Genomic DNA, 17,489 nt, shown 5'->3' with positions numbered 1-17,489 from the left:
GGTGTTAGAGCAGCACATTTCTAGGGGCGGCATTCTGGCGCCGGCCATGCTGCCCCTAGAAATGTGCCCCTGCTGCCCCAGCTTGCCTCCGCCTGCTCCCCTGAGCACGCCGCCGCCGCTCCGCTTCTCCTCCCTCCCTCCCTCCCAGGCTTGCGGTGCAATTGGGGGAGGCGGCGGTGGTGGAGTGGAGGTGAGCTGGGGCGGGGAGCGGTTCCTCTACCCCCCCATTACTTCCTGCCCTCCCTCCCCCCTCGCTCACCTCTGCTCTGCCTTCTCCCCTGAACACGCTGCCTCTCCCTTTCCTGAGAGGGAGGGGGGAGAAGCGGAGCGGCAGCATGTTCAGGGGAGCAGGCGGAGCGGAGGTGAGCTAGGGCAGGGGGTTGTGGGGGGTAGCCTCAGGAAGCAATAGGGGGAGGAGGCGGGGCCGGGGATTTGGGGAAGGGGTTGGGAAGGGGCAGAGTTGGGGCACAGCCGGGGGCGGAGTGGGGGGGGCAAAAAAAAAGCGGGGATGGCCAAAAATTTTTTTGCTTGGGGCGGCAAAAATCCTAGAGCTGGCCCTGGCACTGACCCCCCACTTGGTAAGGCAACTCCCATCTTTTCATGTACTGTGTATATATACCTGCTACTGTATTTTCTACTCCATACATCTGATGAAGTGGGTTTTAGCCCATGAAAGCTTATGCCCAAATAAATTTGTTAGTCTCTAAGGTGCCACAAGGACTCCCTTGTTGTTTTTGCTGATACAGACTAACACGGCTACCACTCTGAAACCTGTCATTATGCACACAAAATACCCTATGAATAAAGAACATTAAAGTTGCAAAGTCCAGCATTCAGGTTGGGAAATGCTAGAATTATGGTTGCCTGTGCAAACTGAAATTGGCTCCCTTGTGCAGATGCCTTTTGATTAGCACTAACTGGGAACGGGAATTTCTGTGCTGTGTAAAATTTAGCATTTCCAAAACAAACTTCATTCCAAATCAGAATGAAAAGTCAGCTGGGCAGTCCAGGGTGCAGGCCATCTGTACAGACATGCAACCTGGATGGTTGGCACCCTGGAGACCCAGCCACGCAGGGAGATGGCCACAGTGGCGTAGCCAGGTGGAAAAAACAGGGGGAGTGGAGATAGGCACTGAAGGACCCTCCCCTGACACCACCACCGCAATGCTGCCGAAGACCGGAGCGAGTGAAGGACCTGACGCTGAAGTGCTGCTGAAGACCCGGAGCGCTGCCGGGTGATTACCAGGGAGTGGCGCCTTCTTTTATCTCCGTTCCCCCTGACCTGCCGCTGAAGACCCGGAACGCCGCCAGGTGAGTAAAAATTAAAAAGTTCTGCTGGGTGGGGGAGCGGCTGCTGCCCCGCTTCCCCCCTAGCTACGCTACTGGATGGCCAACCCATTCGCCTGCCTGCCTGTTAGATGGGCAGCCAGGGAGGCCAGCTATTTGGGGAGCCAACTACCCAAGAAGAGAGGGAGCTTGAGGAGCATACTAGGTGTGCAGCTGGGAAGTAGACAGGCTGGCAGGAAACCAGGCCTGCCAGCCTGCCTGCTATCAGATGTTCCGATGGAATCAACATTTTCTTGTGGTGGGATGTTCTGATTCTGTTGAATCAGCATTTTCCCACAGAAAACTGTTCTGTTGGAAAATTTTCAACCAGCTCTAATTATGATAGAGTCTTTAATTACATGATCACATATTATTTTTTCCACAGGACCCTTGCTTCATTCAGCGCATAGGATGGAACTGCTCTAAGGATGAATCAGGGTTGTGTAGTAAAGGGGGTTGTTTTCTGAAGGACCCTTGGTTCATTTGTTGCAGACTTTGGAATGTGTGTTGTGAATGAGGCAGGGGACTGCAGAAAGAGAGAGGACGGTCTCATGGCTAAGGAAGTTGAATGCTACCTTGGGGAATTGGATTCTATTTCTGCGTTTGACACAAAGTACCTATGTAATGCTGGGAAAATCAGATGGCCACTAACGTCCAGGGGCCAGCTTGAGACCTGGGGCTTGATTTGTAGAAGGGCTTAGCACTCCCAATTGCAATTGAAGTCAATGGCAGCTGTGCTTTGAACATAAACTGCTTTATAATTTTAAGTACTCTCAAAAATCAGAGCCTAAAGTATCTCAAATTTGGCACCCAAAATTGTGTACATTTTGACCGTAATTTCTCTGTGCCTCAGTTCTCCATATGCAGGACAATACCATCCCTTCTCCTCATAGATGTGTAATGAAGATAATTTAACTAATGCTTGTGAAGCACTCAGATACTATAGCAATGAACACCATATAACAGTCCACTGGGAAATCTCTAATTCTATCTTCAGAGCAGAGTTTGAACGGTACGCAGTAAATAGCCCATGGGGCCACCCATTGAACAATGGGGATAAACAAAATCTCAAATTGCTGCTCATTGAGTGAGCGCTGTCCATCTTGTACACTGAATGAGGAATGAGCCCTGTGAAAAAACAGTATGTATTTATGTAATTAAAGATTGAATCATAATTAGAACTGTCAAAACATTTCTGATGGAACAGTTTTCCATCAGAAAATGCTAATTCTACGAAATTGAAATATTTAATTGGAAAGTTTTGATTTCATCAACATCAGCATGTAATTATTGAAATATTTCTTTCAATAAGACAAAATGGTTCATTTTCATTTTGTCATTTTTATATATAACATAATATGATTAAATTACAATAAAGTTGAAATGTTTCACAAGCTGAACTTCATAGATGTTCTGACCAGAGAAGGAGGGGAAGACAAGATATCTGTATCTTTATGCCTGTGTCCGGAGCAATGAATGAGATGTGAATCTATAGTTCCTGCTATATTCCTCCTTGTGTTTCACTTTTCATCCCGATCTTATTCCACCTACTTCTCCCTTATTTCTCCTTTTGCCTTCTGTCTCGTCAGCACAAGCTTAACCTTGCAACACTTTGCTATGATCAGTTTGGCAAGCTCAAAACAATTCTTACTAATGCTCGGAGTGGCTAGTTATATCCCCTCAGTACAGTATTTACATGGTCCTAATCACTCCTTGTGTCCTAAAATAAGAAGTGCCAAAACACCAAAGGTGGTGTAAAATCGCTCTGAATGGGGGGATTGAAGTGCATACTTGGGGGAGGGCAGTGGGAAGCCCTGAGAGGGAGCAGAGGGGAGTTGGGAGGAAGATGGGGCAGTGGGGGAGTTGGCAGAAGTCCAGGGGAGCAGGAAAGCTCCCACAAAGCCCATCCTGTCCGCACGTCCCCCCTACTTTTACCTGGTGATTGGGGTGAGCTCTACTGTCTGCCCAGCTCTGCTTCCCAGCTCCTGACATCGCTAGCCTCTGGCTCCACTCCAGATGCTCTGCAACTCCAGCCCTCATGCATTATCCTGGGCCTGGTCCCAGCTGCATTATCCTGGGCTACCTCCACACTGAACCACTATCAAGTGCCCCATGCTCAGGACCAGCACTGGCACCTGTTGGCTTGGAGGACACCCTACAGCTGGGAAGGGAAAGGGGCCGCCTGGCCCAGGACTGGCTCCCCTCGCTGGACACGGAGGCTGGGAAGTGGGTAGAATTAGCAGAGGTACCAGAATGCTGTTCTGACTCCCTAAAAACTTCCAGAATGGCCTTCTGGCATGACTCAAGTGCTGGTCCTAATCATTATAGTATCTGAATATCTCACAATTATTAATGGATTTTATTCCCCCAAGATTCCTGTTAGAAAGGAAGTGCAATCCCTTTTAACAGGTGAGGAACAGAGGTACAGGGTAGATAGAGTGATTTTCCCAGTATCAGACAGGTAAGTCTGTGGCTCAACTGGGATTTGTAGCCCAGAGAGGTGTCCTCTCCACTAGACCATCCTCTCTACCTTGGTTTGTGTGCTGTTACCCAAGTCTTCCAGTTCCAACCATAGGTGCGGACTCCATGGGTGCTCAGGGGCTAAAGCACCCATGGAGAAAAAATAGGGGTTGCTCAGCACCCAAAGGGCTGGCCTTGGTTGCTGCTCCGGTGGCCCTGGGGCTGGCTGCCAATCAGCTGTTCAGCAGCTGGCCCTAAGCTTCCAGCAGCTCTTCAGTAGCTACCCTGCAGATCAGCTGTTGATCGGGGCTTGCCCCCGCACTCACTCTTCTCTGCTCCCTCCTCCCCTCACTGCCCTTAAGGCAGGAGGGGGCAGAAAGGAGCCAGTGGTGGGGGGAGGTGCTGAGAGGAGGAGGTTTTGGTGGAGTGGGGCAGGAAGAGGTGGAGAGCGGGAAGAGGTTTCGGGGGAGGGGGCAGAGCTGGTGTGGGGCACCCACCTGCAAAATGAAAATTCAGTGCCTACTAAACTGTAAGAATCATAAAAGCTGCACTTTCCCCTATCTTGGGTTCCCCCTCTCCTCCTCTGTGTGATCCTGTACTCAGGACAAATGCAAACTTTAACAAAACCTAAGAGTTACCATTTAAAATGGGCTCTCTCTCTTTTCCAGCAATAACTGCTAATGCAGTTTAAGACATTTTCAAAGAAGATATGCAGCTCTTTAAAAGATTGTATACAAAGAGAGAGAACACAAAGGAGTTAGTTAAAAAAACAAAAAGAACGAGGAATACTTGTGGCGCCTTAGAAACTAACAAATTTATTTGAGCATAAGCTTTCGTGGGCTAAAACCACTTCAGCAGATGCATGCAGTGGAAAATACAGTAGGAAGAGATATATACACAGAGAACATGAAAAAATGGGTGTTGTCACACCAACTATAACAAGACCAAAAGAATACGCAAAAGAATAAATGGACACAAATCAGATGTCAAGAATTATAACATTCAAAAACCAGTCAGAGAACACTTCAACCTCCCTGGTCACTCAATTACAGACCTAAAAGTCGCAATACTCCAACAAAAAAACTTCAAAAACAGACTCCAATGAGAAACTGCAAAAGTGGAATTAATTTTCAAACTGGACACCATTAAATTAGGCTTGAATAAAGACTGGGAGTGGATGGGTCATTACACAAAGTAAAAACTATTTCCCCATGCTAATTTTTCCCCTACTGTTACTCTCACCTTCTTGTCAAATGTTGGAAATGGGCCATCCTGATTATCACTACAAAAGGTTTTTTCCTCCTGCTGATAATAGCCCACCTTAATTGATTAGTCTAGTTATAGTTGGTATGGCAACACCCATTGTTCCATGTTCTCTGTGTATATATATCTTCCTACTATATTTTCCACTGCATGCATCCGATGAAGTGGGTTTTAGTCCATGAAAGCTTATGCCCAAATAAATTTGTTAGTCTCTAAGGTGCCACAAGTACTCATTGTTCTTTTTGCTGATACAGACTAACATGGCTACCACTCTTTTAAAAAAAACAAGTAATGCTTCATTTTAAGTTTTAATTATTTTCCCTCTTGCTTTTACTTTGTGTGCTTAATAAATATTAAGAAAAATGATTTTGTTTGGTGGTTTACAAGATACAAACTTTAAATCCTGGCAACAGAACTCCAAAACTAAACTGCTGGCATTAACAAGAGTGATATAAATGGTTACTTAAAATTTATAAACATCTGAAAAATTCTCTCTGATTTTCACAACAAAGTTTTACTTGTCTTCAGTTCCCCACAGTAATATATCAGAGACAAGTATATTCAGTTCTTTAAGGTTTGATGCTAACCAAAATATTAGGTATGTATTTCAGAGCAAAGCATTCCAGTGATTCTCCAAGGTAAGTCTAGATTTGAAGTTTAGATATGATACATATGTCCTTTAGCACTTTAAATTTTTGATTTTTTTTAGAAATGTTTGCTAAATTACCATCAGTTGAGTTCAAAGATGATCTCAACATGATTTTTACAAGTAAATTTCTTCCAGTGCTTAATCTGATATATTTTCTGAAACTAGGATTAGACCAAATTTATAAACGCCCAACTGCACTTCTCAGGGTAGATTGGTGCAGAAGTGATGGCATTAAGAAGATTCGGCAGCATTTTTCTTATGGTAAGATTCACACAAGTAGGAGCTTGCCACTTACATTTTCCAAGATAAGTCTGATGATTAGCCTGTAAATCAGCACTGATTTTTGTGTAGATCCTATTACTTCCAATCTCAGAGAAATCATTCCATTTTATTTCATAGCTATTATAAATACATAGCAAATATTTTTGTGTACCTTGTTTTTTTTCCCCTTGTAAAATACAGAAATTTCTGAACTCCAGAGAGCCTGCTATATGTTTTGTGAAAATGTCACAGATCTAAGATAGCATGAGAGACTTGCATGCTTTTTTATTATTGGTTGACCCACAAGGTGGCACTAAAGAGAAAAGTGACAATTTTTCTAATAAAATGTGAAAACCAAAGCCAGCATGCCATATGCTGAATCAATATTATGTTAATTAGAAACATGCTTCCTTCATTGTCAATTAAATTTTATTTTGTGAAAATCCTACATAATTGCAAAAATGGTTCATTTGCCCCAACCCTCACTCAAAAGTTAAGTTTTAAAGAAAATGAGAAAGACCTAGGTAATTTACTAATCATAATTCCAGAATCTCAAATATGATAATTGTGATCAAACTGTAGTTAATTAATTTATTTTCTGCTCTAAGAAATAAAGGAATTCAAATGAGTGAAAAAACAAAAAGGCTTAAACTTTCTTTAAAAATAGTCATTTTTGATACACTAAATTTGTGCATTTATTTATCTCCTGATATCTAAATATTATTTATATATGACTATTTGGATCGGTCATTTATTTCACTTCTAGTATGTAAGATCATCTTCATCATTTTACTCTTTTAAAATAATCCATTTATAAATTGTACAGATATTTAATCAGGAATGTTGTAGACTTAGGGAATTCAATTCTGGACCCTTAGAAGTCAATGAGAATTTTGCCATTGGAGTCAAAGAGAGTTTTGACATTAACTTCACAGGAACAGGATTTCATCGAGGGTCTCTGAAAATGACCCTCCTACTGAGCTCAGAGCTAGAAACAGGAGGGCAGATTAACAGTTTCCCAGCAGGAAATATAGCATTTGCTTCCAGTCTTGACTGGTCCTGAGATCTCAGACCTTAAAGTTGTAGCATTATTAAATAAAGAAAATCTATTTTAGGTAACTTCTAGAGGCTTCTAAAGTTGTCTAGTTATAATTTTTTGCTCCCTGTGAGACTTACATTGATGGACACATAGTACTACCAAGGATGCCAGTCATTACAGGCAGAGGGATGCTAAAATGATACCAATACATTTAAAAAAACCCAACCCTTTAAAATGATTCTGAAATAGTGATTCTATAAGATTAGTGGTATATACAGAATACCTGATGATGTTGTGTGGGACCTATATAATAATGTATTAGCTGTACATTTTATCATTTGATGTTTAATCAAGCATCACTAGCAGACTTAGGACCCTCTGTTTGCAAAATCACCAGTGAAGTCAATAGGATCCCATGTGTAGAAAGCTGTCAAGATAGGGCCCTACATCTGTTAGTGATGGTCAGTTACATAGTTATACATTTTATAAATTGATACTATATTATTGTTTAATGCTGATGATGTGCTAATAAAATTTATCACTGGAAACATAAAACTTTTTTTTTAACTGATTACTAATATTTTCAACTTCAAATACAAATCCTGCGCCCGTGTTAGCTGCTATGTTTGTGGCATCCATTGCACCAGTGCAGCAGCAGCAACAGCTGCTTGCAAAAGAGTGGGAAAGGCTTAAATCCATTCATCATGCAGGTCGTTCAGCCAATTCATTCTACTCATTTAACCCAATCAATTTACCAGAGTCCTGTGGAGATGGGGAGGTGGTGTCAGGGACAGGCAGAGGATGATGCTGGCAGTCCTTCATCACAACTCTGCACACAGGGGTCCTTATGGTGTTGGTTGTTCTCCACAGACCAGAGCAGATATAGAGCCCACATCCTCCTGAGGTGACAGAGCAGGCCTTTTTAGGTGCAGTGTTGCTCTCCCCAATTGGGGGGGGGGGCGGGGAGGAGGAAAGGGACTGAAAAGGAACCCTGATCACAGCCTGTCCTTTCTGTACCTGTCAGGCTATTGCTCCTGGCTGGTCATCCAACTAAGCGGTCGAAATAAAACAAAGATTCACAGACTGACATTTGGGTCATGGAATGTCAGAACTCTTCTTGACCATGACCGAAGTCCGGAATGAAGAACAGCCCTTATTGGCAAAACACTGATGAGGTATAACATAGACGTTGCTGCCCTCAGTAAAACCAGACTTGCTGATGAGTCCCACCTTAAGGAGGTGGGAGCAGGCCACTCCTACTACTGGCTTGACAAGACCAAGGACAAGCCAAGACAGTCTGGGGTAGGGTTCATCATATAGTCTGACACTGCCTGCAAGCTTGACTTGCTCACCAACAGAGTCAATGATCAAGTTACGGTGCTCCGCATACACTTGTCCAGAGTCCAGATTGCAACCATCATCAGTGCCTATGGGGTGACAATGACTCATACAGATGAAGTCAAGGAGGTATTTTATGAAGTGCCACACCAGGACAAACTCTTTGTCCTTGGAGACTTTAATGCTTGTGTGGGAGCCAATGGTGACAGGTGGAGCAGGTTGCTAGGCTATCATGGCATTGGAAGGTCACACTCCAATGGCCAACTACATCTCTCCAAGTGTGCCGAGTTCAATCTCACTATTACCCACACAGTCATCCAAAAGGCCAACAAATATAAGACAACATGGATGCAACCCAGGTCAAAACAGTGGCACATCCTGGACTATGTAATTGTGCAATCTAAAGACATTAAAAATGTGCACATCACCCGTTCTTTGAGAGATGGCAATTGCTGGTTAGCCCATCAGCTTGTGAGAAGCATCAGGTTGCTATACTTCTCACAAAAGTGTCCCAGAAGATGCCTCAAACCACCTAAGACGATCAATGTGACTGCCATGAAAGACCCCAGTATTCTATGTTAAATGACTTTCCTCTTTTGGTTTGAATTATTCACTTTATATGAAAGCAAACACATATACAATCCCCTCTTTGTTAGGGTCTTGAATAAGGGTCTGATCATGCAGGTTCCAATTCAGCCAAAGCACTAGAGGCACAGGCTCAGGTCCACCCCTATTCAGCATATATCTAAATTTCAGCATATGCTTACATATTGTCCTGAACAGGGATAAACTTAAGCATGTGCTTAAGTACTTTGCTGAACTGAGCCACAATCCTTACACAGGGAACGCTTGAAATCAATAGATTTGCCTGAGTAAGAGCTGCAAGAGAATTGGGTACTTAACTGTTGTTTATTGATTATTTTAAAGATCATCTGTCTCTAAATCCATTCTAAGGCTGTAATGAAGTATCTCCCTTTATTCTAAACTTTCTGGTAACTATTTCTTTTAAAAACAAAAGAGGATTAAAGCTATTTTGTATGAATGGCACATTTTGATAAATTACAAATCCACAACTCTTGTACATGAATATTACTAAAGTAAAACAAATTTAGGTAAGCATGGAAGCTGAAGACCAAATTGTATAAAAAGGCATTATTACAATAATTGTAGGAGTCTATAAATTTTTATGACCAGATGTGGTGTGAAAACAGATGTAACAGACACAGAAGGGATGCTCAGATGGGCCATGAAGATGATTAAGGAGTAGGAGAGGCTTCCATACAGGAAGAGATTTAAAAGATTGGGACTCTTTAAATGTAGGGAGATGAATAAGAGGGAAGATGATGGAAGCGTACAAAACAGTGAATGGCACAGAGAAGGTAAATCAGAAGCTCTTATTTTCCCTCTTTAATAGCAAAAGAAATATGATAGTCAATAAAACTGAAAATCAGTAAATTAAAATCAGATAAAAAGAAATACTTATTTTTTAAAAAAATATAACACACCATTAATCTATGGAATACATTGTTTCAAGATAGCAGGCAGCCTAAGAGTTGAATACATTTGAAAAAGGATTAGAAATGTATATAGATAATGAGATTATCCAGTTACAAAAAAAGGATTACAAAAAAAATATTTTATAAGGGATATAAACCTGTAGGGGTTCCTTGCACCTTCTTGTGAAATATCTCATACTGGGTTCTGTCTGAGACAGAATGCTACACTAGCTGGACCACCAGTCTAATCTGGTATAACAATTCCTGTGTTCCTAAAACAGAATGAAATATCCACAATTTTTCTCTCTCTGTCCTCCAAGACTAACTTGCTTATTTCTAATTGATTATGATTAACTAGGTTTAAGTGTAATTATTCACTGAGAGAAACAAACAGCATTATGTTATATCTATGCTTGGCACACTGCAACTAACATTATTATTGAACTTGTGTAAACAAAAAGTAAAAACAAATGGCTCACATTTGAAAAAAAATCTAAGATGCTTTGTTTAAAATAAGCTTTATGGTAAGCAAGCCAAATATGCTTTAAATAAAACTCACCACTAGACAATAAACATATTTGTTTAATCTTCTTAGGTAGCTAATTAAATGGGAAAAATAAATAAAAATAAATGAATGATAGAAAGAGAGAATAATCAATTTTGGGAGGCTGAATAAACATGTATAGATGTGAAACACAGCATATGGAGGAAATAACTTATTTTCACAATCTGATTTGGATAACAACAACAACAATATGCTAAGAGAGCCGAGTATCCATGTCCACACTGCTTGGCTTTATTTCATGCATCTAAGAGTTCTTCAGGGTTATTACTGATCTGGGGCAGCCAGGTTAATCATGGACAACCATGTGACTGCCACCAGTCCATGACCAGACAGTCAGAGACTGGATAATTGAAGTATTATTTGATTCACATTATACTGTAGATGCGTGTTTCATCCAAAAACTTCAGACCAGGAGATCTGGCTTTTAACAAGAGCAAAATGCAAGGCATTTTAGCTTAATAGGACTGAAATAAGCAAAGGAACTAAGGTCAACTATACAATGTGATGATACTTCTGATGCTTCAATTTCAATGTCCTACCTGATCATAAGACATCAGCAGAGGGTCAGTGACCAGATCTGTGTGCCCATACAGTAACATAGGCAATACGTGGCTTCTCAAACATGCTCCCATGTGAGGGCTACTCAGACAGCATTTTAAGTAGAGTTTCTTGCAACTCCAGAAGAAACTCAAAGAAAGGGAAGACACAAGAAAAAGAAAATAAGGGGAAAGGAGAGAGGGAATAGAGCAGTACCTGCTAATCCTGTCTGTCCCAGGATGACTACGAACTAGTCACCGTATAGGTCTCTATTTATCTAAAACATAACACAACACAGTGCTTTTTCCGCTTTTGTTTGTTACTTTGTAAGTGGCAGAGAAAAGCTAAGCCAAGATGTGGTTGTACATAATCATCTAGTCATCCCTATTTCAAAACAACAAAACAAAATATTGCTTAGGGCCAAATCTCACTCACCTTAGTCAAGTAGGTGGTTTCCCTGAAGTAAATGGGATTACTTCTATAAATCACACGGGCAGGATTTGGTCATTACTGTGACTTTGGGTGCGTGGGGTTAACATTTAAAGTGGATGCTGAGAGACATTTTCTGTTATAATCTAGCATTGTGGCTGCTTGGATTTTTAGTGGGAATGATTTTCTCCAATATTTTTCTTCGCAATAACTCCTGAAAATAAAGCAGAAGGTATATTTATCAGCATCACATATTAGATCTGGAATGTCACTGAAAATGTCTTGTGAAAAAATACAACTGCATAGGGGCAGTACCTCTGCCCCAATCTACTCCCTTTGCACCACTCTGGCAGCTCCAACGAAACAGAAATCTCCCCTTTTGGGGACAGCCCTCCTGTGGGGGAGTCCCCAGCAGCTGTATAGTTCCTAGGGTACCCAGACCTGCAGGTTGGTGTTGGGGGAGTCTCAGTTCATGAACTATAGGTATAACAAATACATTTGCCAAAAATAAATTTGCAATTAAAATACATTATAAATCAAATGTACATACTATTCAGGACAGAAATGTTAGCAGACTCTCTATCAGTTAAGAGCTTTATTGTACCTCTTAAACACAAGGGACCAGGAGTTGCCAGTAGCGTAGTCTCTTGTTCGCACTTCCCCTCGCATACCTATCTCTTACGAATGTACAGTATGTGTTTGCCTCTGTGACTGGCTGGTTCAGCTAGTGGAAGGATTGGTGGACCTCTGCCTCCTCCCTGGTTGCTTTGGGCTGGCTAGCCCTGTAGTCCTTACTTATATGAGTTCAGGGACTGCAGTTGTCCCCAGTCACTGCACAGGAGGCAAATGGGGAAGGGTCCTTGAGCCCTGCCACTCCTGCAGATTTGTTCAGCGGTCAGACAAAATTTGTTTGTAAATCTTTTATCTACACAAGTGAATGAAGCATTGATCACTCAGGCCTCAAAGTAGAAAAAGTTCTACTTGTCTTCTGAAAGTTATAATGTTCTTATCCCCTGTTTGGATAAGTTCAGTTCCATGAATAAACTGTACCCAACTGCAAGATATACAGTAAGGTTGCTTATTTACAGAGCCTTACTGCTAAGACTATAAAGCACCAGTTTGAATACAGAGTGTTGATTTTGTGTCACTGGAACCTTAACATAAAAATACCCCAGCTTTATTGGGATCCCTAGTCACTGGACACAATATAACCTAGTGAATTGGTAACTGCATTATCTGAAGCTTATCCATGTTTCTTCTCATACTTGTTGTCTAGGGAGAACCATCTCTACACTTATTTGGTTAAGGTGTGCAACGTGTTCTCTTGTTTTGTATAAGTAACTGAAATCTCATCCTATAGCTCATAAAATGTGTTGCATACAAGATGTTGATGGCCTAAGGGAAGTTTTGAACAACTGAGAGTCATTATTAGGATTTTGCTGCAGAAGCGAGACATGATCTGATATCTTTTCCAGCAAAGTCACGGAGACATCTGACAAGCTGACTGTGAATTTCAAAGACATTATGTACAAAATGCATTCATACACTTACCACTGTGAATAAGAGAACAAAGACTTTGCAAAATAAAGAGCTTTCTGTAGGGTATGCATCTATGTAGACTCATGTTATTCTACATCAAGGTGCTGTAATATACACATGGCCAGAGATCTGCCAATTTCAGATGGTATTAACAATTTATGAGTTTGGCTAAAAATACCTGTGTCTGATCCACAATTATGAACATGGAAAATGGCTAACCTGGTAATGTATGGTTTTAGAATGATGGAATAATTCAGGCACCTCAATTGCTTATCAGAGAAGCTGCTAGCAGAACCTCTTTAACATATGTCATTCAACATATTAGATCTGTGAGGATCTGAGGGGAGACCCTTAGGGTGCTGCATGAGTTACTGGACCAACGTCAGAAGTGAATCTAAAGGAGGCTAAGCTCTTTCTACTTAAACCTTCTTCCTGTACTCTGCCTGTTATTTACACTAATATAGCCTTTCTTAGAAGGAATTAGACCCACAGTTGCTTACTGGCATGTCCTTAACCCTTTACACATCACCTTTTCTATTGACCCAGGCTGTTTTAGGGGGCCTGAGATTTTCAAACCTGAGTTATGTGACTGAATTCCATAGTTGATTTTGAAAATCTCAGACATAAAGACACTAACTACATGCTAAAATACTAGAATATCTTATGCCATCTTATACTGCCTTAGAATCCCCTCTAAATTTGGCATAGTTGAATTGATTGCTAAACACAGTCCAACTGTCTCAGACACCAAACATGCTACTTCTGTGAGAAGCCTGCACAAAAATGTTCACCAATAAAATTTTAGCTCCTTCCCTGCTCTAAGTTGCATAAATAGTATTTTATTTTAAAAAAAACTTTGCAACTTATAAAATACAGCAAAAAAAAAAATCAGTTCTATTTCAGACTAACTATACCCTTAAAACAGGACTTTGCTTGAATGTCTCCCTGAGCTGCTGACAGGAACAAACATGTAAACTTAGAAAACATGTCAGGAAAAAAATAGTACAGAAGATGGTGTTTCTCTCTGATGCCTGTTATTGACAGCCCACATACAAAACACTTAAAAGCACCCAGACACTTCTTTTGTGTCCATTTTTAAAGGGTTTAATGAAACATATACTGACATTTTTCAACCTACAGCTTTGGGTTTTTTATCCCAGTGTCAGTTCTTTTTTTCAAATCACAGGGCAACAGTTTTCTACTATATGCCTCAAACTTATACCGTCAACATATAATGAAACCTATTTACAGCCACTAAAAGGATTTTTGTTTTTCTGCCGAACAGGTGGCTGGATAATAGCGCAATTAATATGGAGGAACTGTAGTTAGGACTGAGATTTTACTCAGGACAGATCAACTAGAACATATAATCACAATTCATAGGTGACTTTTGTACATATTTCAGTCTATATTCTATTTTGTACTATTGCAGTATGTAACACTGCATTGTAAAATAAAAACTAGGGCTTTGATCATTCCAGACAGAGCCTTTATTTTTTTCTTTTTCTAAATTCTGATTGGCTTGAATGATAGCAGGTAACTATTTATACTCCCTATAACAGCAGTTCTAAAGCAGGTAGTAGATTAGCACAAATTCAGACCAGCCATGCTTTCAGAAGGCAAAATGGCCATTATATCCCATTCCACAGACCTCTGTATAAAAGATTTGCCCTACTTGTATATTTTTAAAAGTGTAAGTAATTTTTAAAAAGTTACTTTTTGTATCCGTTATTGCAGGATAGAAAATACGGCCCTGATCCCATAAAGACTTATACACATCCTTAACTTTATGTACTGTGAGTAGCTGCCACTCAATTTAGTGTGTTAAGTTTAACACATATGGAATTCTTTGCAGGATTTGGGCCTAAATAGCTTTGATTATGAAATACAGAGACAGTTGCCTGAACAATGCAGAGTGAAGAAGAGAAAAGGGGTGTCTGGAATACAAATCCAGAGCTGGAGCTGACTTTTGGAGATGGGTCCTATGTTGACAAAGTTCTGAACCAACCTGCCTGATCCAAATAACACATACTTTTGGGGGTTGGGAGGAGCAGAGGCAGTGTGTTCAAAATCTGTTATGTTAGCCCCTGAGTTTGGAAAGCATCCCTATTCACGATAGCATTTAAGCACATGCTTAAATCCAACTGTCGTAAAAACGGGATTTAAGAACATGTCTAAATTTCAGCACGTGCTTAGGTGCTGTCCTGAATAAGGATGGATGTAAGCACCTGCTTAAGTACTTTCCTTAAATTGAGGATTTAGGCCCTCTAAGGTATTTATATTAAGTTAGGAGCTTGAATACCCCCTTTGAGGATCAGGGCCTTCCGACTCCAGTCTTTTGTTCCTTAGGGGTTCCATCCAACGTTTATATATGTGAGTAATTTTACTCAGCAGCAAGATCCTATTGGTTTAAATAAAAATACTTACCTGAGTAAAATTACTCACCTTCTTAAGTGTTTCTTAGGATCAGCCCCTAGGTTAGCATGATACAACTATTGCCCTTCAAAGCTGCACTCAGCAACTCTTTATGAAGTAGATCTAAATGAAATACATGGTGCGTGTTCCATATTTATGCAGGGGATATATTCGCGCACATATAATCCCAGAAATCCTGTGGCTGGGAGGATCTGTAATCTGACAGGCACCACATCCTATCATCACAGGATCTGCCTGTGCCAGGGGGTGTTTATCAGCCGGGAGGCTTCCCTCTCCTTCCACCTGCATATATGTGTATATATATAGAAACTAGTTAAACACAGGCTGAGTCACGGCCGGGGAGCTGGGCCGGGGATGGTAGAGAGGTTCCTGCCACTGAAGCAACTGACGGCGCTTCTCGCAGGCAGCTCAGCGACCTCCCATGGGGCGGGGGGTGTCTTATGCGCCAGCCCGGAGGAAGCCCGCTAAACCGGGCTCTCCCCAGCGGCTGCACGCCTCCTCTCTTACTTTTCTCCCCCTCAGTCACTGACAGCAGCCGTAGTAACAGCTGTCAGTGGGGTGAGGGTGCGTTGATCTCAAACCCCCCCCCCCCCCCCCCGCTCCGCCTTCATGCAACCCAAGCGGGAAAGCGCTGTACCTGCAGGAAAGGAGACTTTGCAGAGCGAGCCCCGCACTTGACACTCACGGCCGCGCCACGCGCGGGCGGGAGGCAGAGCCGCTGTCCGGTCCCAAAGCCCCCAGGCGCTTCCAGCGGCTGCCGAAGAGGGCAAGGCGGAGCTGAACCGGCAGGGGAGCCTCGGCTAGGGCCGAGCGAGGCAGGCAGGCACCCCCCCCCACCCCGTGTGGCAGCTCGGGTGCGGGGCGCACGCATGGCGCCGGGCAGCCCGCCCAGCAGCGGCGGGCACTGAGCGGGAGGGGAGTTTCTCGCGAGCAGCGGCGGCGGAGGGAGGGAGCGAGCGGGAGCCTCCCCCGCCTCTCCCCTCCCCGCGCGCAGAGTCGCACTCGGCAGCATGTGGTGAAGTGCCCAGCAGCGCCCCGAAGAGGAGCCCAAGTTGCGCTCTGCTGCGCCCAGCCACACGGAGCCTGCCCGCCCCGCTCCCTGGGCGGCCCCGCGGCAGGGATCTCCCCCCGGCCCCCCCCACCCCAGCCTCCTGGGGACTGAGAGGAGCCTTTCCCCGGCCGGGGCTACTCCCAGAAGTGTGATGTGGCTCTTCGGAAAGTGACAGCCGCAGGAGGAGCAGCAGCGCCGGCGGGCAGTTCCTCCCCCCAGCCCCGGCTCCCCGCTGCCTCCCATGCCTGCGTGGCCCCACAGCGGGGCGGCGGCCCCGCGGGAGGAGCCGGGGGAGGCGCTGCTGTGATGGCCCTGGACCAGAAGCGGGAGAAGAGCGCGTCCGTCACCCCCATGATGATCGAGGAGGACGCCGCCCTGCGGAACGGCAGCAGGGGGCTCTCGGGCCAGTGGGCGGACGCGGTGGGGGTGAGACCCCGCACCACGGAGCGGCACATCACGGTGCACAAGCGTCTGGTGCTGGGCTTCGCCATCTCCATCCTGGCGCTGCTGGTGGTGACCATGATCGCGGTGCTGCTCAGCGTGCGCTTCGAGGAGTGCAGCACGGCGGCGGCGGCCGCCGCAGACAGCCCGGCCCGGGCGAGCGGCAACGGGAGCCTCCCGGGGGCTGCCCGGCTCAACCACGACGCTGGGGAGCCTCCCGGCCGCCAAGAGGAGGCGCCGGGCGAGGAGGAGGAGGAGTGGCAGCGGCGACGGCAGCCGCCGCCCTGGACCCAGTTGCGCCTGCCCCGGCACCTGAGACCCCTGCACTATAACCTGATGCTCAGCGCCTTCATGGAGAACTTCACCTTCTGCGGGGAGGTGAACGTGCAGATCGAGTGCCTGAACGCCAGCCGCTACATCGTGCTCCACGCCCACCGCGTGCACATCCAGGCCGTCCAGGTAGCCGAGGACAAGCTCTCCGGCGCCCTGCGCGTCTCCAGCTTCTTCCTCTACCCGCAGAACCAAGTCTTCGTGGTGGTCCTCAACCGCAGCCTGGAGGCGCAGAGAAGTTACAACCTCAAGATCATCTACAGCGCCCTGATCGAGAACGAGCTGCTGGGCTTCTTCCGCAGCTCCTATGTGCTCCACGGGGAGAGAAG

General features: G+C 44.0%; 1 protein-coding gene and 1 long non-coding RNA gene across 3 annotated transcripts in view; one reads left to right on the top strand and one right to left on the bottom strand.

The window, feature by feature from the left end:
• The window catches only part of LOC122466087, a 27,812-nt gene extending 11,491 nt beyond the window's left edge, over positions 1 to 16,321 (bottom strand). The window contains exons 1-2 of the long non-coding RNA XR_006291324.1: positions 15,976 to 16,321; positions 11,370 to 11,577 (exon numbers count right to left, since the gene is read on the bottom strand). This is a non-coding gene — a long non-coding RNA (uncharacterized LOC122466087). The remainder of the gene's footprint in view (positions 1 to 11,369; positions 11,578 to 15,975) is intronic.
• Positions 16,267 to 17,489, top strand: part of TRHDE (thyrotropin releasing hormone degrading enzyme) — a 324,392-nt gene continuing 323,169 nt past the window's right edge. For both annotated transcript variants that reach the window (XM_043547744.1, XM_007054797.4), the window contains exon 1: positions 16,267 to 17,489. In XM_043547744.1, the coding sequence (XP_043403679.1) occupies positions 16,696 to 17,489 (794 nt within the window). In that variant the 5' untranslated portion in view covers positions 16,267 to 16,695.

The sequence above is a fragment of the Chelonia mydas genome, chromosome 1 (assembly GCF_015237465.2).
Source record: "Chelonia mydas isolate rCheMyd1 chromosome 1, rCheMyd1.pri.v2, whole genome shotgun sequence".
Classification (NCBI taxonomy): Eukaryota; Metazoa; Chordata; order Testudines; family Cheloniidae; genus Chelonia; species Chelonia mydas.
The sequence above is the reverse complement of the archived record's forward strand: the minus strand, read 5'-3'. Positions and strand labels throughout refer to the sequence as shown.